The 27358-nt window shown below is 38.5% G+C and overlaps 1 protein-coding gene across 2 annotated transcripts in view; it reads right to left on the bottom strand.

Moving 5' to 3' along the window:
* ZRANB1 (zinc finger RANBP2-type containing 1) overlaps positions 1–27358 on the bottom strand; it is a 46758-nt gene that overhangs the window by 7479 nt on the left and 11921 nt on the right. The window contains exons 2-9 of one of the 2 annotated variants that reach the window (XM_009277950.2): positions 26092–26189; positions 24482–25380; positions 12746–12933; positions 10943–11096; positions 8439–8510; positions 7438–7636; positions 3738–3858; positions 2735–2864 (exon numbers count right to left, since the gene is read on the bottom strand). In XM_009277950.2, coding sequence (XP_009276225.1) covers positions 2735–2864; positions 3738–3858; positions 7438–7636; positions 8439–8510; positions 10943–11096; positions 12746–12933; positions 24482–25295 — 1678 coding nt within the window. In that variant the 5' untranslated portion in view covers positions 25296–25380; positions 26092–26189. The remainder of the gene's footprint in view (positions 1–2734; positions 2865–3737; positions 3859–7437; positions 7637–8438; positions 8511–10942; positions 11097–12745; positions 12934–24481; positions 25381–26091; positions 26190–27358) is intronic. The other variant, XM_009277949.2, reaches the window with a different exon arrangement.

Raw genomic sequence — 27358 nt, 5'->3', positions numbered from 1 at the left:
TTACCCAGAGAGGTGGTGGATGCCCCATCCCTGGAAACATTCACGGTCAGGTTGGATGGGGCTCTGAGCAACCTGATCTTGTTGAAGATGTCCCTGCCCACGGCAGGGGGGGTGGGCTACACGACCCTGAGAGGTCACTTCCAACCCAAACTATTCTATGATTCTGAGGCTGTCAGTTATGGGATTCACAGCAGTTACAGCAAGGATGCCAAACTGGAACAAGGAATCCCTGGAGAAAAAAATTCTGATCATGGAGAAGATTTTGGGGATGGACAGAGGGTTTACAGTACCTTCCAAGGTGCTATGAACTGAACCATAACATTAAGTAAGCATTAAAAAAATTCATTTCCCCATCTCTGTTATAACCCACAATCTTTCCTCTTTCTTTTTTGGTGAATGTGATCTTAAAACACAGGCAGGGTGCTATAGAGCAAGTCAGAGAAGCCCAAGCACTCCTCAAAGTTTCACCAAAGGGGCACATGCTAAGCAAAGCTCACACTCAGGCCCAGAACAGCAAGTCTTGTACCATTTACAGGAGACTTGTCTTGGCAGCCCATACTACTCCGAGTCCAATGGCTGTTTGGTTTCAGCTGTGCTGCTAGCATTTAATTAGCACACATTAACCACAAAAATGTGGTTGGACAAGGATAGAAGTAACTCCAGGTAATCTGACACAGGACTCCTAAGTTCACCTGTTCAGTGTTGCATGTTTCTATGTATGGACGGATGCGGCTTGTGGCAAGCAAATCACAAAGTCATAAATATTTGTCTGACTAAATTCCTGGAAACGCGTGTCTAGCAAAAGGTTGTCCCAGACACCCGGTTACCTTCTGGTTCACAGAGCAAGAAAACAATGTCAGCACATTTAGGCCACGTAACACTTGTCACTTGTCAATGTCCAATCTATAAAATAAAAACATTTTGCAAACCACTCAGCCTTTCAGTTAAAAGCAACACAAACCTGAAGCGTCAGATCAGTATCACACGAATAACTGTTCTTTCCCAGTCTATCCTTTCATCATCTCAAATAAAAGACAACATGCAACTACAAAGAGTACCAAATTTTTTTACTCTTCAAAAAAGTATTTAATTTCCTCACATAAAGAAGTTTTTTCACTGCCCCAAACTTACAAGCCAAACAGCTTCTCAGATTTTCTGAAGACTCTAAGTAGTTATAATAGGTTACACGTTTGACATTAACTCCACAGCCTGGAGTTCTTCTATATAAGGTTTGCCACCTTCCAAAGCTAGTGTACTTTTTTAAAAATCACATTAAGAGATGTTTCAGGAAGTCCTCGACTAAGCCATAAATAAATATTGATATATTGATAAAAACAACTGTAGGGTAGTAGTCAAGCAGATATACTTGAGGCAAGGAAGATGAACCATGGGCAAAAGAAATGCCCCAACACCCTGTAACACAGCTGCAGTGCCTGATCAGTTCTTTCCACAACGGTTTTGTTTACCGCTGAGCATGTACAGATGCTCCCAGTCCCCTCCTACGTTTTTATTCCGTAGACAGGCAAATATTGAAGTGTTAGCATCTAATACAGAGTAAAGTCGCCCAAACACGTATTTGGCCTGCAAAATAGAATACACATCTTTAGAAATCTACAAACATACATCTAAGCAAAACTGGACTGAGTCAGCTAAACATCTTACTATTTATCTTAAGGACAGCTAGGCTGTTTGCCCAGAAGACTAGGAGGAGAAACAGTCAGAAAGAACCTGATCAAGCAATGCAAAATTAAAGTACTACTTGAGAAATAGGTCGGTATTTACATCATACTTGGTGTAAAGTATCTGAAACACAGATAAATTTTAAAAACTTCCTTTTAACTATATCATGGAATTCACTTTTACAGAAAGTAAGATTTACATTATCAGTCGACCAATATTTTGTAATTGTAACTAAGTTATCTAATCTTATACCTCACATAATAACTGTTGGTAGAGCATTTATGAACAGAATTCCTTCCTTTTCAGCCTCTACGACATACATTCAAGTTGCTACCTCTTTTACTTTAATCAACTACAAAAAAAAAAAAAAAAGATCAACTTTATCATTCTCCATGCTACTTTAATTTCTCTACCCTTCTTTGTATACCCTTGCTGCTTGCTTTAAGGGTGACTCCTTTTCACTGCTCTAAAGGGCTGCTTCACAAATCACCTCCGTTGGTGATGCCGGGTGCCAAGGCATGCCCCTTCGTCCTGAAAGAGCACCCAGCAGATACTGGTGCTCTGGTGAGAAACAATGCCAATGCAAACACCTTCTGCCTGCCTCACCCCCAACTTTATGAGCCTCCTTCAGGAAACGCTAAATACAGTTTAATTCCTAAAATGAACTTTTACAGCCATTAGTACCACAAGCAAAGGGAATTTCAAATGCCATTTATTAAACCTCTTGTGTCTTACAGCAGTACAAACCACAAAACTTTTGATAAGTTTTCACAATCAGAATATTTTACATAAATTACAGACTAAAGGCATGTTGAATAGAGGTCAAAACACATTTTTACTGTGGCCACAAGCAGCATGCCTACTATACAATAAAAAACTGCAAGTTCTGAGGGGATTGTTTTGTTCTTTTTAATAGCTAATGAAAATTTACCTACAACATAATTCCATCCTCTGAGCTAGTAGTTTAATGTCACTCTCCTTTCAATTTCCTTTATGTTTATGATTTATAGCTGAACCTTTTTTTAAAACTAAATTTGAAAAACTAAAGACTTACCTTGAAAGCGGGTATATCCTAACGTTTCTCCTCGGAAACTCTTATAATATTTTACTCCATAAACTATAATTGGTCTTCTAAGAATATGTGCAAGTACAAAAATGTGTGTCTGCTCCAAACTCGCTCCAGGCTGAACCAAACACAAAGACAGACAACACTTGAAACAGAACTTATCATTCTCTACTTTGAAACTTGAAATATAGTCTCCGAATTGAGACAGAAAATCTTTTTAAGAGTGATCTATCTTTGACAGGAAAAGTGAGACTGCAAGACTATTACATATCAGTTGGAAATAAGCAAAAACATTTCAGCTTGCACAAGAACTTTATCTGCCAGTAATCATTCTTTGTCCTATTGCCCAGATTCAATCTAACATATTTCATTCCCCAGTTAGAAGTGAAACTCTACATAATGTTTAGTCTAAAAATAATTCACTCATCTGAGGAAAGGTTAAGGTAAATACCTTCTGATGATAGGAAAAGAGCACATCCAAAACAAATCACAAGAAAATAGCACCAAAATCATGTTTATGGTTTAAAAGAGGACTTAAAAATACTCCTATAGTTGGGAAGCTTATAGGAATGTAAATCTCATTTTGGAGGGGAGTTATAAAATATCAGCCTGCTGAAGTTTTAGTAGTGTAAGCTTACAGATTTGTAGGTATGTTCTAGGAGGTAAGTATTGCAGGAGCTAGGAAGCAGGACATTAAATAGACGATTGCATATTAGTTAATTCTACAGACTACACTCTGACACCAGAAGAAACAGACTTTTTTGTACTGTACTGCTTAATGGTAAGCTCAAAAATTAGAATTTTAAATGAACTTCTCCATCTTGGCAAGAAGAGTCTACCCAGTAATACTTTAAGATTGCTGACTTGAGAGGAATGTTTTCCTTTATACATGAAAATTCTTATTCCTGAAGAACACTGAGTTTTTGAAATTTCATTTCAGAAAGATTAAAACGTCCTTTCTAACAGCCACCTTATAAAGAAGCTTTCTTACCTGGCTCGCAAGAGAGAGTATGAATGCCCAATCTTCCTGCCACTGTTCCTCTCGCAATGAGAAATGTAAACCAAAGCTTTGGGAATACCACGATTCCCACTCTTTCCAGCGTGTATAGAACCTAAAATGTTAGGGAGAGAGAGAAAGAGTGGTAAAGAAAAATATTTACTCAACCATCTTACACCTGATAGCAAAATTCAACCCTTGTAATGTAATAATAGAAGACGACGAAAGAGAGCATACATCAATAAAACCGTGTTTTGTTTTGTTTTTTAATCTTCAGGAGACTCCATTTGCTAATCTCATTTAAGAAATCACTTGGGATTGCAATGCTTACAGCAAACATGCTGTAATAGATGCAAGTTCCTAACAGGCTCCTGGCTAGTTTCATACTTGCTGTAATAGGGTTTTTTTGAAGCCTTATTTAGGCTTATTTAAGTGTTGATGTACAGGGAACAAAACCAAGATGTTCCATGTCACATAAGAGGAGCTGCTCATTCTTGTCATACAAATAACACAGGTATTCTCTATTGTTGACCACATCATGAGCCAATTAACTCCAAAGTACTTGCGTATCAACTTCAAATAGACCACGGTTAAGAGGCAGAATCTGTTTTATATCACCTTTTGGAGCAAAGAGTATGGTAATTTCACATTATATGGAATAGTTATAAAGCAGCGTGGATAAGAATCAAATACAGAAAGTGGGACTAATCCGATTTACACTGAAAGTTTTAAAGTCACAAGATTTCTGTTTTTCTGTTTAAATTAAAATTAGCATTTTTGTATGCTAGTTTAGTCCCAATGTTTTATCTTTCTTAATCAATTACAAAGAAAAATGACCTACACATTAAAAAGCAGATGCTGGCTTTTTAAAATTTTGAACTCAGTCCAGTCACCGCACTATGGAAAGGCCACAACTTCACATTAGGAACACGGGTTTAGTGAAGAGTGCTAAGCCAACTTTTAAACAATGGCCTTTACTGTGAATACAAAGAAACCATTCTGAAGTTCAGCTTATTAAAAGAGTCATTGACATGAACTCATTTAATTAAAATCTGAGAAAATTAACAGACAGTGAGTGTGTGTGGAAGAAACCTTTCCTATGCTTTCAGTAAGATGTAATCATCCTAAAATCTTGGTGTCTATGACAGCTGTCACCAACCAGGCTGGCTTTCCCAAGTACAGCTAAAACCTTTGCATGGCTTAAAAGACCTATTAGTAAGACATTTTGATAGGTCTGTGTGCTTACTCACAGTAATACGTCTACCGGGAATCTTCCAGATCTATCTACATTCCAGTTTTTATCCAAATACATCAACTGCTTCCATCTTTGCAGCTGATAGATATTTTGTCTGTTTTTCTCCAGAAATGTCTAACCAAACACCTTGTGCTAAATGAATTAATTACTAGGTCTCCTGAAAGAAGTTTAATCAGATTCTGCTAAAAAAACAACAAAAAAAAACCCCAAAAAACCCTACCCCACAAAAGCTCTACTGTGGAAGTGTCTTCCTAAAGAAGTTTCTTCTTTGAGTTAGTCAGCCGTAGACACAGTTATCTGTAGATGTTCACAGGAGGTAGCCTTATAGACAGAAGTCAAGGCTTAAGATTTTTATCTCATTTAAAACAAACTTCTCAGTTTAACACAAGAGAACTGAACACATTCATAAAAAAAAAATAAAATTCTGAGAGCCAACTTAGGGCATATGCCCGTTCTCCATTGAAAGCTAACGGTGGAATACAAAAAGGGACAAATCAGTAAACTCAAAAATTGTAATCATTTAAAAGGTGAGTGGAAAAGACTCCACAGGCCAGAGCCTCTGGGAACTTCACTATTGAGCTTTTTCTGAGTACCAGACACTAGACTGTCTCTAGTAAATAGATTCTTCTTTGTTCAGCATCTAAACAAAGATAACAAAATGAGGCCAAATTAGTTACATGAGTGTTCTGTGTCTGACTGTAAAAATACCCTTTTTTAAGTGTCTTTGTGAAGGCTTTGAAGAACAACTGGACTAAACAAAAGTTTAAGCATAATGTTGTTGAGACTAGTGATTGCATTTAAGAGCCTATTCCTTCAGCAACTATCATTAAAGCCAATGACGACAATGTCACTTCCTATCTGCTACATATCCTATCCCACAAAATTAAATGTATCTTGGCCAACACAGAATCTATACAGCAAGTATAGGATGTACAGGATGATCAATTTATGACAGAACTTAATTTTTCCGATGACAAAATAGCAAATAAGATTATCCAGACTGAAGGTAGGCAACTGTATTCAAACAACTATAAAGGAACACATGAATCAGTTAAAAAAAAAAAAAGAGTGCTTCCAATAAGGATAAAGATTAAGTAAATTCAGAGTAAAATGCAAATTGTCTAGAACATGAACTAAAAAGCTTAACCAGATTCAATACACTCTAAATAATGAGTGTTACATTAGATACAACAGAGTCAACAGCAGTTAACACTAACATTTTTGAAAGATTGGTTTAAACCTCAATAGTTTGCAGCATGTTTTTGGATACCATGCTTGGTTTTGGATACCATGCTTGTTTTTGGATACCATTAAGAACAAAACCTGATCTATCATAAATTTCTGTTCTGGCCTCAGGAAAACCGCTTGTGATGCCAGGGACATTCCTGCATGGTCGAGATGCACGCTCCATTATAAACAACTCAATAGTGACAGATCCGTTTGGAGACAGGTTCTCAGGAGAATTGTTACTGAAGCACCACTTTATGGAATCCAGCTCTGGATGCTAATTTCAGGAGTTTTCTCCAAACAGCAGGCAGTTGGGGACAGTAATCACAAACGCTACTTATAGGTACCCCTAAAATTAACCTCTGTTGTTGACTTCCTGTACAGCACATGGAGCAAGGGGACAGGCTCTTTCGCTACTATGCCTGCTGATGGTGTTTCTCTTGACTACAAGAAAATCATAAATCTAATCACCTGTGTCTTACATTATTAGTCTTTATCAATCTCTTCCCTTAGTCCCATTACACACTTGAGAGCTGGTGGACACCGCTGGGCGTCCAACTGTAAGCATTCTTCCGCTAGCAGAGGCAAACCACAGTATCAGACTAAAGAAAGTTGCCAGTGTAAAACAACAAAAGTTGTTTTATAGAATGATAAATTAATTCTATGGCCAAATGACAGCATTAGTTAAATGTCAACACTCTGCTTTACTGCCATTACTTTAGCAGACAGAACAGGAACAAAAAGAGCAATACCGAATAAAGCTGTAACTAAGCAGATGGAATGAAAATACTGAAAAGTTTATACAGGAATAAAAGGCTACCTTCTATCAACGATCTTCTGCAAAGCTTCTACCAACAGCAGCAAGGCATGGCATGTGCATGATTTACATTGCAAGTAAATTCCAGTCTTCACTGTGGTTAGCGCACTCTTGACAAGCACACAGCATAAAATATTTTACTCCGTTTTAAATGCTATTTGCTGAATATCACATACCGTCACCGAGTTCAGAATGTCCAAGTTTCCAGTGCTGGCATTTAAAATACGCTAGATCTAGATTACTAGGTGAATCACGCTGTGACTCAACATCTTTGAGGCACACAATCCACAGTAAATTGGGGAGTGGTGGTTTTGTTTCTTTTTAATACAATATTACTATCAACTACTACGCTACACGGAAAGCTATCTTTAAAGTTGACATAAAAACTAACTTACCAATGTGAGCAGTCATGTAAACTGTCATGAAGAGCTTTCCGCAGCACTGAATCCTTGTCATAAATGCCCCAAGTGGCTTGTAGTACTGAATCAAGCAGGCAGTCCCCTGCAGTCCGATTCCAAAGTGCGTATAATCTGCTGTCCAAGCGCGTACCCAGTTCCAATGACCAGTTAATAATGGGAGATTCCTCTTCTAGCTCTGCAACATAACAATAACCTCCTTTAAAACCTATATTCATTTGAAGTCTCAGAGAATCTGAACAGCACGGTAATGGCATAATCTCAACAATTTACCCATTTACATGAATAAAACTAAGTTTTCCTTCATACAACAAAAATAAAGTGAACTACGATGGCTAAAGGCATTCCTTGGGCAAAACGCTGTCAAGAAAAGAAGAAAAAAACAAACCAAAACAAACCATAGCCTTAAACAAAGCATCACATCATTTCTTTGAGGACTATTACTGAAGTGGAAAGATTTGTTCAGTTTTCTTTAAAGAGCTTGTGACTTAAAACTGTAAAGCTTTAAAAATCTTTAAAATTCAAATATACATTACAAACGTAATTTCTACAGACTCCATTCTCTCTCTGCCTCATAAATAGACTGTAAATGTTAAAATAATTCCAGAGTGAAGAATACCTTGAAAGTATCAAATCTGTATTTAAAACAAATTCAGGCAACAAAGCCACATATATAAACACACGCACTTTTTTTTTTTTTTAAATAACAGAAATATTCTCTAATGAAAAGCAAGGAGAGATTCTAGCCATTCTCAGAGCACTGAGGGACAGACTTTTTGGTAAGGCCTGTAGCGACAGGACAAGGGGGAATGGCTTTAAACTAAAGGGGGGTAGATTCAGACTAGATATAAGGAAGACAGGTTGGACAGAGCTCTGAGCAACCTGATCTAGTTGAAGATGTCCCTGCCCACGGCAGGGGGGTTGCACTAGATGACCTTTAGAGGTCCCTTCCAACCCAAACTATTCTATGATTCATTTACCTTTCTGAACATCTCTATCAAGTACTTCGTCAAATAACTTTTCTTGGACTGTGGGTGGTAAGTCTTCAATATCTGGAAAAACAGAAAGCAAATACAAAAGTAACTTAACGTTACTGTAAAAAGAGACACATTACCAGCTGATGCTCAGGAGAACTTCGGCAACAGCTTTTGCCCTATCATCCCTAATGTCTCCTCCGAAAAGCTATTATTTTCAGATCTGCCATTTGTGACCATAGGCTTCATAGAGCACACTGAAGTAGATACGTATCTCAGACTGACTGTCATACCTTTTATGCAGAAAGGATCGTCACAGCACACGTAGGGTAAGAATGGATTTCTCTGAAGGAGAAAGTGAAGTAGAGAACCACTTTGAGGTGGAAAAAATAAAAAAAAAAGAGTATTTTCAACCCTACTATATTTAGGACAGCATCAATCCTAAACTGTAGTTTTCCACCCATCTGAATGACTTCCCCTCCCCGGTCTGCCCCAATGGACAGGTACAGTTTGCCAAGAGACTTGTTCTAGTACAGAACACCCACTTTCTTACTCATTTCATGCAGACTTCCACAAAATAGTTCAGAGAACCCCAATGGTCTGCAGGCCATGGTTTGCAGGTTAGAAAACAAGAAACGGGAAAACTATTGAGCTAGGACACGGAAAATGCCACTACTGACAACTGTTTCAAGAGCTTTACAGACAGGATCTGCAACTGTGGATCTACTGTTATTAAAAAAAAAAAAAGGAAGAAAATTGTGTAATGGGCAAAACTCTTGTGACTCCTGTATCACATAAAACAATAAACACACGTTCTAAAACTCAAACATTTGCTACACCTTAAAAGATTTGCTCATGGCCTGCATTTCAATACAGCATAAGTAGTAAAGGGTTGCTAGGCAGATCAGCAACTAGAGAAACTTTGCTAGCTTCAGCACAATTCTGTAACTTAAATAAGGGAGTAAATCAAATAGTTCAACAGAAACATCTAGTATCCCTTCAGGCAGTCTAGGGGATAATGACTGGGCTCTAAGCAGTATTTCAAGGGCAAGAATATCTCTCTTAATTCTGGTGTCAGATCTGCCAGTCCTGCTCAGATGTCCAACACCCGAGGGCTTCTAAAAGTGAAGTCCACATTTAGGCACATGCGTTGCTACTGAAGCATACTATTGTTTGGTGCAGGCAGGGTGTTGTGGGGTGGTCTTTTTTTTTTTGTATGATTGTTCTTTTTAAACTAAAACTGGCTTACAGTGGCCAGCAATCAATTTAAAAAAGTTTTGCACTCTAATGTCTCTGCATTGGCTCTTCAGGAGGATCCTATCCATTTGTTTGAAAGATTGAGTGGAGACTGGTTCCTAAACTATATCATATAGGTAATAACTGAATACGATTGTGTGATTTATACCGCTATCCTTGGAAATGCTGTCTTGAGACCAACTGCTAACTGTTGACTACAAAAGATGTTCAGTTGACTAAGTGTGATGGAAGTGGAAATACACTGACAGTCTTGATGTACAGAAGCTTTTGAACATTCTTATTCCTTAATTATTTAATGGCTATTACATGTGTCAAAAAGCCGCACAGTGGTTTAAGACGTGTCTCTTGAAAATACTGAACAAATTCCTCAGTTCTGGTGAGAGCAACATTTCTCATGTGTTACAAAACCATTCTGTTGCCCCTCTTTCCCTTCTCTCCCCCAAATGGCAATGAAGTGTTAGTCTCTAGACACTTCGTACACCCACACCGCCTGCCTCTCATACGTGACCCACAGAATAAGACTGAACACAGCACCTCAAACAGATAGTTATAGACAAGTGGTAAATATTATCCAGACTTTTTGAAGAGGAGGAGATGAGGTAACACTCAACCAAAGAGGTTCCAAATACAACTCTTACAATGCTACTGCTTTATAAAAAAGACAAATGGATCTGCTGATTAGTACAGTTTCCATCTAAACATTTTCTTACTTCTGGTAGCACTTCTAGTAAGGGAAACAGCTACTGAAGATTAAAATCTTCTAATAGCTTTTTGTTAATAGACAAACGTTCTCTTGATCGTGGAGTACCTCAAAAGTATTCAGAAAGTGCTATTGCTATAACCAGATACAAATGCAAAGAATAGCTCTGGGCCTTAATGGAAAGAACCAAAAGCTAACATAGCTATGTGAAAAGTCATATTAGAGCCCAGAAACTTCTGGGCTCCAATCTTAACTTTAAACACTGCCTTTCCGTAGAATACACCACTTTTCTTCAATTTCCTCATGTCTAAAGAGGACAACAGATGTTCACTTCACAAGAACAACATATGGGTTGAAGTGTGAAAAAACTGAATATTAATAAGCAAATTCAATTACTAGATCTGACCTAAGCTATTAAAACTTAATAAATAAGACTTATACACACACACACACACGACCACCATCAGAAAGTCAAAGTATACATCCAAAACAAGCAATTCTCAACTAGGTGACAAAAAAAGTCTTCCATCAGTAAGAATAATTTTGTAACTACCTGCAGGTAACGTAAACGTTACAAGGTCAGTCAGAAAATAGCAAGCAAAGTCTCCCTTTCGTTGATGAAGAGATGCAGCAATTTCACGACGAATTTGTTCTGTGACCTCTGGACATACCATGGCAGGAATGCACTTCGCTGCATGTTGTGACACCTGTAACATAACACGGTTACTGCACTCATCATTATTTCTAGTTAAATATGAAGACTTAGGAGTGATAACCACCAGCGGACAGTAATTTGTTAATAAGTAATACAACAGAAGTATAAACATTGGTACCCTGAAAGATTAAATGTTCAGTGACTCTCAATGAATTCATGTTTCATTTGTCACATAGTTGATAACATAAAGCTGGTTAAAAACCACTTTAAATCAAAGAAGTGAATTAACAGGTGACCAATTCCAGCAGGAAAAGGAAAGCAAATAAAAAATAGACAAGAGCTAGATAACAATAGGAAATATACCTCAAATCTTATGCATAAGCCTAGCCTACATTTAACAAAGAACTTCATTACCACAGCACAAGACAGTTTCCTACAAAGAATCTTCCCAAACACTATTAAGCTAAGATATTTATATTTCTCCAGATTCTAATCATCACTGGCAGCAGGAACTCGTTCAATGATACAGAGCAAGTAACACTGGGATGACACTGGATATATTAAAAAAAAAACAACACGAAACTTTAGAACACACGTTTTCACTAGTTAATATCCTAGCAAAGGAAAGCATCACTGTGGCTCAAACACTACTAAGCATTTTCACAAATGGTATGTTGAGTACGTATTCCTAGACACTGAAACAAAACCAAACAGAAAAAACTGTAAGACAGTATTTCAGCAAATTAACTTGTTTTTAAACGTGTAACTCCATCCACCCAGATAGCTATGTAAGCAGCACAAAACTACTGATATTAGCCATATATAAATACATATACTCTTCTCAAGGTTTTAGCTATATTTGTCTTGCTTCTTCTACTCTTTTTAATTACTCAGCCCTACGCATTCCATCATCCTTACACACTTCTCAGGCATGCTACTTTTCTCAGGAACACAGGCTTTCAGAATTGCATTAAGCATCAAAAGAAGGAAGGAGGCAGAATAAAAATTTGGCTCTGATCAGGTGAGGAACCAGAAGTCTGAGATGAAGAACACAGACAAAAAAAAGATAACAGAATTACTTATGGGCCGAGGAGGGTGGCAAAGATGGAGGAGGGTGGCAAAGATCACCAGAAATGAGGTGGACCGTCCAAAAATATACAAGGAAATGGAACACGCAAGAGCAAGGAGACCACAGAGAACCAACCAGTCTATAAAATGGGCTAAGAGTGGAAAAAATGCAGCAATTTTGCAAATAAAGAAATTTGTCCTTCTCTAGAAGAGAAGCTCCCAAGAAAACCAGGGAATAAAGACCAGGTAAGACGTACTCATTAACAAAACTCAGAAAAAACTACGCTGTCATTGATCTCAGTGTTTTGCTTTCAGGGCATTTCCTCTCCCCCACCCAAAGCACAGGAAGCTTCACAATAGCTCACTTCCACCGCCAGTAAGGTCAGAATGTGTGCCAAGACTGCTCATTAAGGAGAAAACTGAACATCCTCAAAACCACCACATACATACAGTCTTAAAGTAAACTCGTTTCTTAAGTACAAACATCAACAAAGGCACAAAGCAGCAATTCATGTATTCTAATAATATTAGCCCCTATCTTCCAGCAAATAAAGTTACATGTCACTGGCTGCAAACAATGGTACAGTTACATAAGGTTCCTATTCAATCTACACAAGGGCCAAAGTAACTCACCTCTGTAAGCAAAATTGCTAGCATATCTTGTCTCTGAAAGCGTATTGCCAGATGTACAAGCGTGTACCCAACGTCAAAAGCAGAAGGGCGATTTAGCAGGCGTACTTCATCTGCAGTAAGCTGGCGGGCAATATCTCCTCCTGATGACTTGTAAGCTTCAACAGCAGCTAAGTCACCTTCTACAACTCCTGAAGAAAAGAAAAAAATACAATTCATTTTAGCTAGTGAATGAGCCACTCTGGATCAAACCACCTTATTTAACACAGTTTACCTCTGTCTATTCTGATACAGACCTAACATATGAAGATAAACTGCATACCAAGAAACTTGCAAATTTTTATTTCTTTTTTTAATCAGAAGACTACAAAATATTTACACTTACCTCACCTCCTAGACCATTTCCACTATCCAGACTTAGAGCCATCTTTAATAGAGAAGTAAACAGAATACTTCTAATTCACTATTGAGAAGCAGCCCTATTTGCAGCAGCTCGAGAACAGAAGAATAAGAGCGCAGATCACAGAAACGAGAAAACCCTCTCTCCCCCTATTTTCTGTAGCTAAACCTCCTTGCCAACTCCTAAGAGTCAGCAGTTGAGCAGAGGCCATGCATGAGGCTGGAAATTGAGACTCAAGTCTATCCTTCACTCAATTTGCTTACTAAGACTCAAAAATTGATCAGAAGGGAAAGAGGTTAGTCTCAATCAGGGCACTCACTCCCATTCAGGACTAAGATTCAAGCAACAGACCAGAAAAACAAACAAACAAAAAACCCACCCCAACACCCCACCCACCCCCCCAACCAAAAAACCCCACCAAAACAAAAAAAACCCCAACGCAACAAATTGAACTGCCTACTACCAGAGAAGCACACTAACTGCTGGGTTGCTGGCTAATCCAGGATTTAGAAAAGCATTCTTAGCTTGGCCAAAAAGTCTATCATTTTCAATATGGAGATTATAAAACTTTCAGAAGAAACTCAGGGGAGGAAATGGATTATCAGTGCAAGTCATTTCTCTACAAAGTTATCAGCTCTGCTTCGTAAGCCTCTACAGATGAAAGTTAGATTATTCATTTCAATGATGGTCTAAAGCAGGTTAAATTCCAAAATACAAACTCAACTGCAAATTTCAGTCATACAACATCTACCCATTCATCAAGGACTCAAGAGTCCTAACAAGCCAGGGCAGAATGAAAACAATACAGGACGACAATTTCGTAGTTTTCTGATGCATGTTTCTGGTCTGCCTGTACGGGAAGACATTCCTGTTCCACTCCAGCGTTAATGTCTCATTCTGCTTAAGTGCCTGCCTGTCTATTCACCCCAGATGAGTTAAAGAACCAGTTAGACAAGAGTTATGTTTGTCCAATTTTAGTTCTTGTTCCATAAGTTAGAACTTTGCTGATGAAAAAATATTTTAAAGAAAGGAGCCGCTACTGATGGAGAAAAGCTATTTCAGTGAAGGGAAATGAACACTGAAAATTCATTGGTTTTCAAGACGTTCTCCGAAACATTCATCAAAGGAATGCAATATGGGATGTGTGACCAACATAGCTGTGCTCCTGTTGCAACATTTCCACTTCTAGGTGGAACTAAAGCATACCAAAGCAAAAGGCACGGTTTTGTCAATACACGCTGTATCCATAACAAGAATGCTAAGTGTAGCATTTTAGTTCCATGCAATTGCATTTATGCCACTGATAAGGCAATACCAAGGCTGCTTGTGATATATCATTCCAACCAAATGCAGCAAACTGACTTGTTGGGTTTTTTGGGTTTTTTTTTTTAGACATGTATATATACATAGATATCAAAGTCAGACAATTTCTCATGACCTGCCCTCTTAAAACAAGTCATACTACAGCTTTGGCACAAGATCACCTGTTAGCAAACACCCAAGAATCCACAGGGAAAGAAGAATTTTGATAGAAGAGCAGATTCTCTGCTACCTTATGACACCTTCAATTTTTTATTATTATATTAATTTAGGAAAGACATCTTGTTAAAGACCAATAGCCACTTCCACTTTTATATTTTAACCACTTCTACTGACAGATGGAAAAATTCCAGTTACCATGTCTGCAACTTCCACCACACCACCCAATGACAAACATACCAAAGACCACCCAAGACTGGTAGGTAGCCACTCTGACAATCCAAATACCCCAGACTAATTTCAAAACTCAAACAATTAAACATCCCAAAAATGATCTTTCAATGACAGATACTTAGACCCAAATCACCATAACAGTTCCAGTCAGCCAGCCTGTCAAGTATGCAGTAGTACACTCTACTACAGCCTTAAGTCAGCGCCGGGTCAATTCGTATTTGTCATTATTCTTTTAAGTCCCTACCCTCAGCTGCTAAGGCAACTTATTACCATCCCACTCTTAACCAAACCTCAGCAACAACTGAGGTCTAGGACTGATGCTGAGAGGCCATCATGTGAGGTCTGGCAATGCCTTCAAGCACTAACTACTACAAGCTGCAATAAGGATCCAAATCTGTGACATGTGCTATAAGCAGCACTGCCAGTTCTTGCAGTTTATTCCCATGTCTTGCAATACTTGACATTCCTAAAAGCCCCATGTCCTAGAATTAATTACTAAAATTGTTATATAAGCTGTCATTTAAAAAGTACGTTTCTAAACTTCACTGATGAAGTTTAAGCTAAAGATCAATACATACATCAAAAACAGGCAAACAGTATATGCTTTCTAGGCCTTATTTAAAAAATTGAGATCGTAAATGTGTTCTAGGTATAGGGTTGGCAATACTTTATCTAGTAGTGAAGAACAGTCATGGCGTGCTAAATAACACATGAAACTAGCACAGTTACAGCTCACAGAGGGATGGTGATGTGACTATGTGCAAAAATGAAAAAAGCATTAGGAAATGTTTAGATCAAGTCCAGACAAACTCACTTCCGGATGCACTAACCATTTTGTAACTGAGTCTCAATCGATAAACATGACACGCAAAATCAAACCATACAGAGCTCATTCTGCATAATTTTTTTTGCACAGAGCCCATTACAAGTTTATTTCCTCATAAGAAGCTTCCTCTTGCAAACCTGCTGCATGCTGTAATGTCTGGTACTAACCTACACTGAAATACTGTGACCCAAGTACGCAGGGCATCACTACTGCAGGGCCTATACTCTATGGTCATTACAAACCTCTTTGGCCCCTCTTAGCCACTGCAAGAAAAGTCCAAATTTCTCTTTACTTGTTCTACCAAATATCTACTCCATTTTAGCTGCTTCAAAAGAACAGGGAAAATTCCTGAAAGCTTGTCAGGTGCCAGCCTGTTTACAGTGCCAGTCAGTACAACCCAAGGCTGCAGTGAACACTGGGCAAAAATATAGTAATAACAGGCAGACTTGCCAGAAATCTGAACTAGAAAACACAAATCTTGCCCCAAAACAATGGGGCAAACTTGCCTACATGCAACATTCATAAGAACTGCCTGCAATCCCTAAATTCAGTATCACCACTCCAAAATGAGGTCTTAATATACTTTTATTGACAATAAGAGGCACATTCCTACAATGGCTTTGATTTCTGTGAGATGAATGGGAGCCTCCAATTCATTAAGTCTATTTAAACAAAGCTTAACAAAACACTATTTACAAGAAATATTGCAGAAATATTTACAGATGTTATAATTCACTACATTTCATAACACACAAGTGCCTGATTACTTACACAAGCAGCCTTTGAATCGTGTTCTGATACAGTGCTGTGCCAGTTGGATTACTCCCCACCGACACCCACTGCATTCCTCAGACTGTTGAAATGTCAAAAGGAAAAGTGGCATTTGCCTGAAGATTGTTCACACAGCACCCGTGAGTGCTCCAGCAGCTAGACCTCTTGCGAGGGCATAGCTCTGATTAGTTACAAGAGCTACACAAATGCAAACAGATCCTTATGACTCAATGTCTACTTCTGATCCACAGCAAGAATAGCTTTTCTTTTAAGTGGACTCCAGAAATGTTAGTTTGGTATCATTGCAACTGAAGACACCAGTCCATGCCTCCCCCTCCCCCCCCAAAGTTGTGCATTGCTTAACACACAAACACATGACTATAGCCTGACATCCTAAGTGACAGGACAGAATGCCAAGTGCTGCACCCAAGCCATGAGAAAATACAAGTGCAAGTTAGTATTCTGCGTTTACAGGTTCAACTGTGTTCCCATTTGCAGTTCAGACATTTCCTCTTATTGGAATATTCTTTCACAGCACTGGGAGCCAAGGTTTTTTCTTCTTCTAGCAAAGCCCCGACTCTTACAGATAGCACAGATCGGGAATATGCAATCTCAGTATACATGAGAAGATACATGATAGAGATTAAGAAGGTTATTTAAAAAGACTAAACTTAAAACACATTAATCACCCAATAACAACTATTTATACCATCTTGATCCTGCATTTTTCCTGCCACAACCGTTACAACCATCTTCTTTGTTAGATATCAGATACTACCCATAGATTAAATAAGCCCGTAATTAGCCTAGCTGCTAAAACCAAACTACTTCAGCTAAGGTGCTATTAAATTTATTCTTTAGAACATGCAAATATTTATAGGGTTTAGTGCAGTTAAGTAAACTTGGAAAATATGCAAGAGTTTACAAACATATCTAAAAAACTAAATCCTGTTTGCCCTAATTGCACAGTCCCAATGACTTCAGAACACACGAATGTAAAAGTTTCCAGAGAAAATACTATAGCAGCAGCCTTTATTTATTTCACTGTCTTTCTGATAGTTCTGGAGCACACTGGCTGGCACAACTTGCAAATGAAATAGGCAGATTCTTTCAGATAGACCAATGCAGTTCTGCCATTTTACTACAGGGCAGCAGAGAGGCTGGGGGAGACAGAACTGGGCAGCAGCACTGCCTTAGTGGGTCAGGACAGGGGCCCACCAGCTCCACGAACAGTTCCCAACAGCAGCAAGGTTTAAATATGCAGCAAGAGAAACTAAAAGCAAGTAAGAACAGAGAATAGTAACCCTCACTTCAACTGCGTTCACTGTCAATTTAGTTAAAGGTTCCTCAACGATACCTCAGTTGAACTGCTGTGGAGACAAATGAGCAATTGCAGAGCAGCAAAAAGCAGTGGGTCAGACAGCCTACAGTAGCTGATTCTGCAGTAGGCTCCTGACCCTCAAAAACTGTAAAAGCATCACTGTGTAAGAGGCACATATGCAGTCTTGCATATACTACAGGGGAGGCATTCTAAATCTTTGAAAAGGCTGAACAGGATTAAGCTGAAATGAAACAAGCAAAACCAAAGAGAATTAATTTCAATAATATATCTGCTAATATAAATACAACATTTTTTGCTTAAATTAATGGAAGAGTGTGAAGATGCCTCTGTTTAGATAAAATATCTAAAGAACAACCCAAAGATTCGAGACGTCTTTGATTCAAGGAGGTAGCAATGCTACAGTAAACAATGCGTTCTCACATTTGAGTAGACTACAAAAGGAAACACTTCATCTTAAGGACGTCATTATGCCTCGTATGTGGGACAATTGTAATCAACTTCACTATTCCTTGAACTACTTGGTAATAGAAGGCAAATTTCTCAAACAAGCAAATTACACATTTTAAAAGTCACAAGTAGAGACAGCTCGCTCTGTTAACATATACCAGATCAGAAACATGGAACCCTGTGCTTGCTTCTCTTCTGCTACAGGTACAATTGCAAGTGGTCTACATCATATATGTGCTCTCATTTACTCATCTACAGACTGATCCTAAGATTGGTTTAAGTGCCAAGGTGACCTTCCAGCAAGTGAGGGGCTGATCAACTGACACATTAAAACCTAATTCCGACCCTTGCTGAAAATCTTACTGCTCCACTAGCATTGAGAGTGCCGAGGAGCTGTGGTTTGACCACACAAGCTGTAGCATTCTCTGGAGCTCAGCTCTCACCCTCTTCCAACTATTCACCAGGGGCGCATCAGGTGGTCATAAAGAAAGTTTTATTATCAATAACTACTCCATTTCAGCATTTTGAGCACCAAAAACATTCAGTCTGAAAAGAATCTCTCCTCTTAGAGGAAGAACTCCTTTGCAAGCAAATATGACACATCAATTAATACAAAAGAGAGGGATTGTCTGAAAAACCTTTATGGGCCTCTAACCCCACCCTTCACTTCATTCGCCTCTTTCTTCATTTCCAGAACCTCCCTTGTTAGTATTAGCACACAATCAACAGCAGATCACTCTCTAGGTAATGACAACTTGAGACAGAACCTTCTGTATACTAAACTTTTTAAAATTATGCAATCTCAGCAACTTGCATCAGCTTAAAAGTAAGTAAATACCTTCCAAGACGACATGTACCTTAAACTTGAAGCCATCCAATGCATGAGAGTATGACTATTGCCTATTCTTTTTTCCACATATGCAAACAGCTCTTACCCCTATATACAGTCCATGTAGTATGTTTCTAACATACTATTACAAGACAAAGCAGCACACATGTAAGAACTGTTGAAAAGTGTCCTTATGTTACAAGACAAAGCAGCACACATGTAAGAAGAACTGTTGAAAAATGTCCTTATCCCCTCTCCTATCTGTCAGAGGTATCCACACCCCTTGTTGCATTAAAGGCTGATTGGTTCCTTGCAGGGTTGCACCCTAAAGGGAGGCTGGACAGTGGAAAAATCATGAATTATGTTAAAGTTAACCATCAGTGCTTCCGAGGCAAGTTTAAGTAACTACTTTTAACTTGATCATTTATTCAATTATTTTTAGCATAAAATATCACTGAGCATTTAAAAAAAGAAATCAAGAGACCAAAATAGAAGTGTGTTTCAGGAGTTAAGATTTTCTACCAATGAGTAAGGCATGCAGCATTTTACCTACTCTGAAAGATATACGCGCACACACAAATGTGAAGTAGTTATGACAGAATATACGTATAGGACACAGATGACAATACAAGATTTCTTATCCAGGTGAAAGTTGTAAGCTTACATCATTGTTACCTGGCACAGCAGACAAGTATGCCAAGTCATGCTTCTCAGTATCACAAAGGAACGGGGGAAGGAAGCCAGGCTGTACAGCTCACACCAAAGACTCTTCCCCCCCAACCATCCCAACAGGTACTGTTTGCCATATTTAGCCAAGGCCAGCATGGCAGGTAATCACCTGTCAGTGACTAATTAATGCTATAGTTCCTCAAACAGTCAAGCTAGCCTAAACTGACACCAGCAAGGAACAGTGCATGACCCTTCCCCGCCTCCAGCAGCTTGTTCCCACCCATACACTTCCCACTCCCTTACTACAGCATAAACAACCCCAGCAAGGTTTAGCTGTACCATGGATGTGATGAGGAAACCAGTCTGGGTTTACTAAAAGAGCAAAACAAACAAAGCAACCACCACACCTCCCACAAAAATATCCCCTAATCAAGCTGATCAAACTTCATTTCTAGCAAGATTTGTTTCCAGACGCACTTCATTGTACCTTGGCATGCAAACATGCCAGGAGGAGGACAGAAATAAGCAGCTAGGAGGACTACTTTGGGTGGCAGTGCCAGCTGAAAGCACCTTGGTATGTCAGTCCCTTCAGACTGCTTTATTGCCAGTGAAGAGCCACATGCTCTGCAAAACAGATCAGGAGGCGGCCTCCATCTCTCCTGTAGCTGCAGAGCAGTCTGGGACACTGCCCAGCCAACTTCATACCTAAATCTGGACTGAGCGACTCTCCTTTCCCACAGGGTTTGTGAATGTTTGGGTAACACATTTGGCGCTATTTCAGAAAACTGAAAGGAGAAAAGGACAGAGGGGGAAAAAAAAAAAAACCTGTAAGAGAGATAAAGTAGTCGACAAAGGAAAAACTAAGCAGACACATGTGCAGGAATACTAGGAATGAACCAACAGTCCTTTTAAGGATGTACTGCAAAACAAGATTCATTGCAGATTGCTCTAAATATTTTGGATTTAAGAAACACACTCCTAGTTGTTTGTTTCACACAGCTAAGACAAATGCATGTCTACTTGGTTTTGGAGCCACCATCCCCAGCAGGGGAAGTCTGGCCCATGATGGTAGTAGCTACCTTACTGACCTGAACTGAAAGAGAAGAGCAAACTCTCTTGCAGCAGTTAATAAGCAGGATTGGAAGAGAAATGAAAAGGAGAAGAAATGCAGTTTACTTTTAATCTGTGGGCTACAGTTCAAGCTCAGGAGTTAAAGACACAACCCAAGAATCCCCAGCAGTGTCCTGCAGCAACCACACTCCGCTAGCACCACTGTAAAACCTGAAGTGCTAGGAGAGGGGAAGCTTCAGCAAGTGCTGAAGTGTAAGCCCTAAGCAAACTCTGAATACTAGAAAAGTTTTATAGTCATGACCATCTTCATCCATTTGTACTACTTAAATCCACAGCCAGCTCTAGCCAGCCTCACCAGGCGCCATGGCAGTACCACTCTGCTTACGCATCAGATTCCCTAAGCCCCACAGGCCACCAAACCTCTCTTACAGTCTCTTTAGCATAGTTACCATGAGTTATATAAAAGAGCTTAGTTTTAAATATACATTAGCTTCCTCCCCCCAAGAACTGAGAGTCATCTTGGACTTCACATTAACCTTTTACTAGGCCAGTACAGTAGAAAGCATTGGTGTCCTTGCAGAAGCCATTTGTAATTTCTCATTGTAACTCAAACTGGCATTTGTAGCAAGTGATGTTATTCAACAGCCATAATTACTAGATGTTCTGCTTTGATTTTAATAAATTTTGACCAAATGAATCAGTTCTATAATCTCATCCTTTTGAGAAAGAATCATTTGACAGATACATCCACTGCTGCAAAAAACAAGTCAATAACAAAAATAACATTCAAGTACATTCATTTGCAGTTTGAAAGGGGGAATGCCACTAATCCTCCTGATTCAGAAAGAATACCCTCCATTAAGGAAACTATTCATGCTGAAATGCAAGAGTCGCACTCATCACATTTTGTACAGCCTACATTTGCAAGGAATAGAAGCCTTGATGGCATATTTATTTACTGAGGTGGGTAAAGCATTAATGTATGTCTCCAACAAAACAAAAAAACCACACAAACATTAATGTATGTCTCCAACAAAACAAAAAACCACACAAACGCACACACAGGTACTTTTCTAAATTCACACAAGATACCCTCTATCTTCATGCTTCAGCTAAAAAGAACAAATGTGGAAAAAAAGCAGTCTGATACATGTTTTTAATGAAACGACATTAAATTTAAGATCTAGTAAAAAGAATTTTAACTAGAGTTGAGATGCGAAGATGAAAGATAGTATCTTCTAAGAGAAAAGAAAATAACCAAGTCTGCCAAGAATTACTCCTACTCCTCTAATCCTTAACTTCAGGGAAAGCTACACTTTGTACATCCAAAAACTTTAAACTGATACATCTCTCCCACATAAGACAGACTCAAAGCAAATGGACCCTCCACAACTGATTGAGCTTAAACTCGGAGGTGTGCAGTCTGAAGTTACCGAAGCCTAACAAGCCACCACTTATCAGCCAGACTATGGTAACAGACTACATACCAACTCTTACTCCATCAATTTTCACAAACTTTCTTGACATTTAACATGAACTTGTCCCATTTTATAATTGTGTTTGGCTAAGGATTGACAAGCATTCAGCTCAGCTAAAAGTTCACAAGAGCTCCAGCTGGCTAACAAACAGTAACTCACGAAGTCACAATAACTCAGTTAATTTCAATAAGAACATATGCTTCAGGCAAAATTGTTCCATTGACAGTTAAATTGTTTTAAGTATGTCACACTAAGACAACAAAATAACCAGCACAAATGTGGCTTATAGCTTTTAAAATTACCGGTTAAACTGGTATACCTTTCCAATATAGATAGGCTCTGCAAAACGTCCAGAGACAATCACAAAAGAATCTATGAAGCTTTCATCAATCTTCCCAAGGTTACTCCTACTACAAGGAGTATTTGGAAAAATATGACATCTGTGAGATGCAAAATGCAATTCTGAAATGAAGGACTGACAATTAACAACTTTGGTTGCTGTTTTTTTCCCCTCAGTTAAAAAGTTAAAGTATAGTAAGTTTTTAAGTTACAGAAAGGAATCCATGAAATCTTTCAGCAGAACACTAGTAAAAATCAGCATACAACTCCATTTGCATTCTGGCTTTCTCATCAAGATCCCTTCAAGATACCTTCATACTATTTTCATTTGAAAAGAACCAAATCATTATTGCCTTACAAAATTTCTATGAACATATTTTTGAGTCATGTGCAATTGTATAGTCACAAGCAACATTAAATACTTGCAAAACTCACATTCTTAAAATATAAACAGAACCATTCCCACACAGATTAAATCTGAAAGTGTGAAATATTTTAAGTAACACTGGAATAGTAAAAAAAATTCACTTTTCAAAAAGCAGAGGTGAAAAAGCCCTAATATTTAATACAACTGCTATCAGAATGCAAGCTAGACGCTTATAAGGCACAGGAACAACCTCCAACAATTGATCTTGGGTATTCAATAGCTTACAAAATACCATCCAGAATTTCAATTGCTTTATTTCAGAAGGAAAAAGCGCTGTGCACCTGCTAGCATGTAAGGAGCTGAAGGTATCAGGAAGTATTGAGGCATCTAACTATTCTCAAAAGGAAATGTGCTTGTCCAGCTAAAATAAACTGGAATATTTATTAGCTCAGAGAAACCAAACTCATGATACCCATAAGAACATTTACACCTGGTCAAATATATTAAATAAAGCAGCTCGACAAATTAGTTTTTCTGATTATAAGCATGAAGTGACTTCATGAAACATTAAGGAATAGTATGAGACATACTAGTAGTGCTAGAGTTTCAAATGAAGTGTTTTACTCTAAAAATAGTTGCGTATTTCAAGTGTTTAACCTGCTTGTATGCTAGGGCACAAGATATCTGCTTCTGGGAAGTTACAGCACAAAAGTTAACTCACAAGGTCAATAACTGAAGAAAACCCTGCTCTCACATGCCTCTGTTCTTTAACAGCATTGGGAGAATTATCCAGAATTTCCTTAGGAAAGCACTAAAATACAAAACAAAATTGGTATTTGAATTTTTTGAAGCAGTTGACTACAAAAATACTTTCAGAAAGCCTGTAAACATTTACAACACAGTATCTGTATTAATACAACATTATTACTTTCAAGGTCAGTATTACACATGCAGTTTCTTGGAGCTACATATTTTGGTGTTATTTTTAACATCTGACAGAGCATCTTGTACTGTTGCAAGCTCCACACTGTTTACAAATACTCCCAAGCTGCAGCTGTGATTCTACTAGCATATCTTGCCATAGCAAAAAGAAGAGTAATTTTAATTATCCAGTAATGGCATTTTTTACAGTACTATATGCATTACATTGTTCTGTAGACTGGTTTTGTAATTTTTCCACTTTTCAACAACTACAACGAACAACAGGATTTGGTTACAAGGATATCCATTTCTACAAAAGGTCAAACAAGTCCAAGCATAGTTGGGAAACATGTCTAACCCTGTTCAGATTGTGGATGAATCTGTACTCTCTGTTAGCAGGTGCTATTTCAGGAACATCTACGTTTGGTTTACTTTTTAAAATTAAAATGCAGGGATTAAAAAAAAGCTGCTTCGAAATCAAATGTCAAGTTTATGTTTTAACTCTTCATTCTCCCAAAACACCTAACCACGGGCATAACAGTATAAGGTAGCAGCAAACAACTTACCAACACAAGCATTTAGAAACAGCCAGTCGGTCTTTTTCATTCTATTTTTTATTTGCTTTAGTTTTTTGAAGTCAACTTCAAGTTCTTCCTTACTGCCCACAGCTCCAGCCAATTCAATTCTTTGGAAGTCCATTTTCACATCAGATTCACGTTTGGTTGTAGGTGGAGATCTTCTTTGGCTATTACCACTACTACAGCTTCCTCTCCATCGAGCTCTGTCTTGCTCATTTATGATTGAAGAAGCCTCTTCTGTGTCTGCCAGTTCTATTGCTTCTATGTTGTTAGGTCTGGGATGATCACATACAACGCATTTCCTGGCCTTCGCCCAGTTTTCGTATGTACAAACAGAACAAGTCCAGTGCTGAGCCCTTGTGTTTAGTTTATTTCTGTCATTATATTCCTCACATGGATCAACAGAAAAAGGGACTGGTCTTGAACCAGAACCTGAAGACTGAGGAGACTCTGTGGGACTCCTGGTCCTACGTTGAGACAAGCACTGAGTACACCTTATCGCTCTTGGCCAGTTCAAGTATGTGCACATGTGGCACGACCATTTATTTGCACTTTCCATACTGTAAGATGATTTAACCCTTGGTCTTGCACTAGAATCTGGACATATCAAAGGACTACTCCCTCCTTCAGTGCTCGTAGGATCCCAGTCTCTACCAATATCACTTGAACCACTTTTAAATGGATCTTCTGTGATAATTGTTCCACTAGGTCTCTGAGCACGACACATGGTACATTTGATTGCAGATGGCCAATTTTCATATGTACAATACTCACAAGCCCATTTAATTCCACGCTCTGTCATCGTGCACTTCTTGAAATGAACTGCGTCAGGCAGAAAGCTAAGTAATCAGAATACATCATTAGTACACAACGGTTGCATAGGAGCTCTGTTTCAAAAAAAAAAAAAGTAAATGAGGTTTAACCCAGTTGATGTGTACTGCATCAAATACAAAAATCAGGCTGAGCAAACAGGCAATCTTTTTTCCTTGATACTATTAGAACATTTAGGGGGAGAAAAACCACTACGAAAAGGGTAAGACTTGAGCTAACTGCATTTTAAATGCAGAATTCAGGATTTCCTACGGCAGAAATGAAAACTCAGTCCTGCATTTCCAGAATTTCTTAAATTTGAACAGAGGCTTCCAAAACAAATTCAGAAAACAGATACACATTAAGCACTGAGAATACTGGGGAAGAGACCAATACAGCTACAGAAACAAGTGACAAATATTAAATTATTGAAATAAAACTCAGTATGACTGCAGCAGTACAAGAAAAGAAACACAAAGTCTAGATCCTGTGAGATTTGTTGCAAGACCTCACAGGATTTGGAAGGAAGGAGTGTATCAGGTGGGCAGTTATACAATGAGTAAGCAGTTCTTTGGGAAAAGTACGTGTAGGAGCTTACATAAAATACATACATTTTAAAATTTTATACATGTGCTCAACCAAGACTAGGCCTTGATTGGACATCACTCATAACAGCAGTATTACGAAGTTAAAATACCACTTGAAAGCAAGCACAAGCTGTGTGTGTTGACACGCTAACATCGTATTTTCATTCTACAAATCCAGCTTTCAATCCAATTCCAACTCACTTTTTCTCTAATGAAGAGGGGATTCTGTCTTCATGCTGGCTCAGACCTTTTCCTCAGATTGCCAAATATGAAGGATGAGACTAAGCAGATAACTATTCCTGTAAACAAAATGAAAACAGACTCATTATAGGTTTCCTACTGGACCTGAGTAACCAGAAAGTTAATTATTAAATGCCACACCTATTCTGATCCCAATTTACTTGTTTAAACTCAGTCATGACCTGCTGAGACTAACATATAAAGTGGTTAAAACAAACCAGTATTTATAAAGAACCAGTCGCCACACAAGTGATCAATCTGCTGAAGTAAAAGAACTAGATCCAAGCAATGTCAAATTCACACCAAAACATCTATAAACACTCTTATTGGAATCTGAAACAGGATGGGGAAGGAAAAAAAAAGCTTTGATCCCCTCCAGTTTGTGTAGAGGGCATAATAGAGGGAAAGGGTGAGGCAGGTAGATAAAGAACAGAAAAGTTTATACAGTCTATTTCCTCCCTTAACCACAGAATCGTTACCCAACATGTAAGACTCATTATGTGCTATTTTTAAGCATGCAAAACTGTTTAAAATACAAATTTGTCATACCAATTGACTGACAATTCTCATTCATCATATTGCAACTCTCTTGGCTAGCAAAAACACCCAGAGTCTAGTAAACAAAAACTCAAAAGAGAAGTTAAACAGGATTAAATTCAAAACTAGACGCATCGAACTAAAAATTAGTTTATGCCTGTTCTCCAATTAGGAAATGTTTTATGACTTAGTACATTCTTCACTGAAATACCTTCACACACACCTTGCTCCACCAAGGCATAGCTAAATGTCCACTTAAATTTGTCACCCTTATTGTTACTATCTCCCTTCTGTGGATTCCAGCAGGCAACATAGGTTTTTTCCAACAGCTCGACTCTGATCTATTCACCAGATCAGGTGGCTGCATGAATGAGGGGCTATCGTATAGCCCAAGACAGAGGAAAGGGCAGGACTATCCTTTTCAGCAGTGATCCATACTTATGGTGCATGAAAGCAGATGAGCAATCAGGAACACGAAGCTTTCTCGTAAAGCTCAGGTTCTAATATTACTTGTTTGAACAGCCTGCAGAGCACTTCACTCCCACTTATACGTTATAAAACTGTGTCAGACTACGGAATGTGCTGAGAAGGCAATCAGACTTCCTACTGTCTCCCCTCCACCGTTCGCTCATAAAAGTCCATGTCCATGCATAATGGAAAAAAAGAGCGAGATCATACTAGGGTCCCCATA

Source organism: Aptenodytes forsteri, unplaced genomic scaffold (genome assembly GCF_000699145.1).
Source record: "Aptenodytes forsteri isolate BGI_AS27 unplaced genomic scaffold, ASM69914v1 Scaffold15, whole genome shotgun sequence".
NCBI classification, from domain to species: domain Eukaryota; kingdom Metazoa; phylum Chordata; class Aves; order Sphenisciformes; family Spheniscidae; genus Aptenodytes; species Aptenodytes forsteri.
The sequence above is the reverse complement of the archived record's forward strand: the minus strand, read 5'-3'. Positions and strand labels throughout refer to the sequence as shown.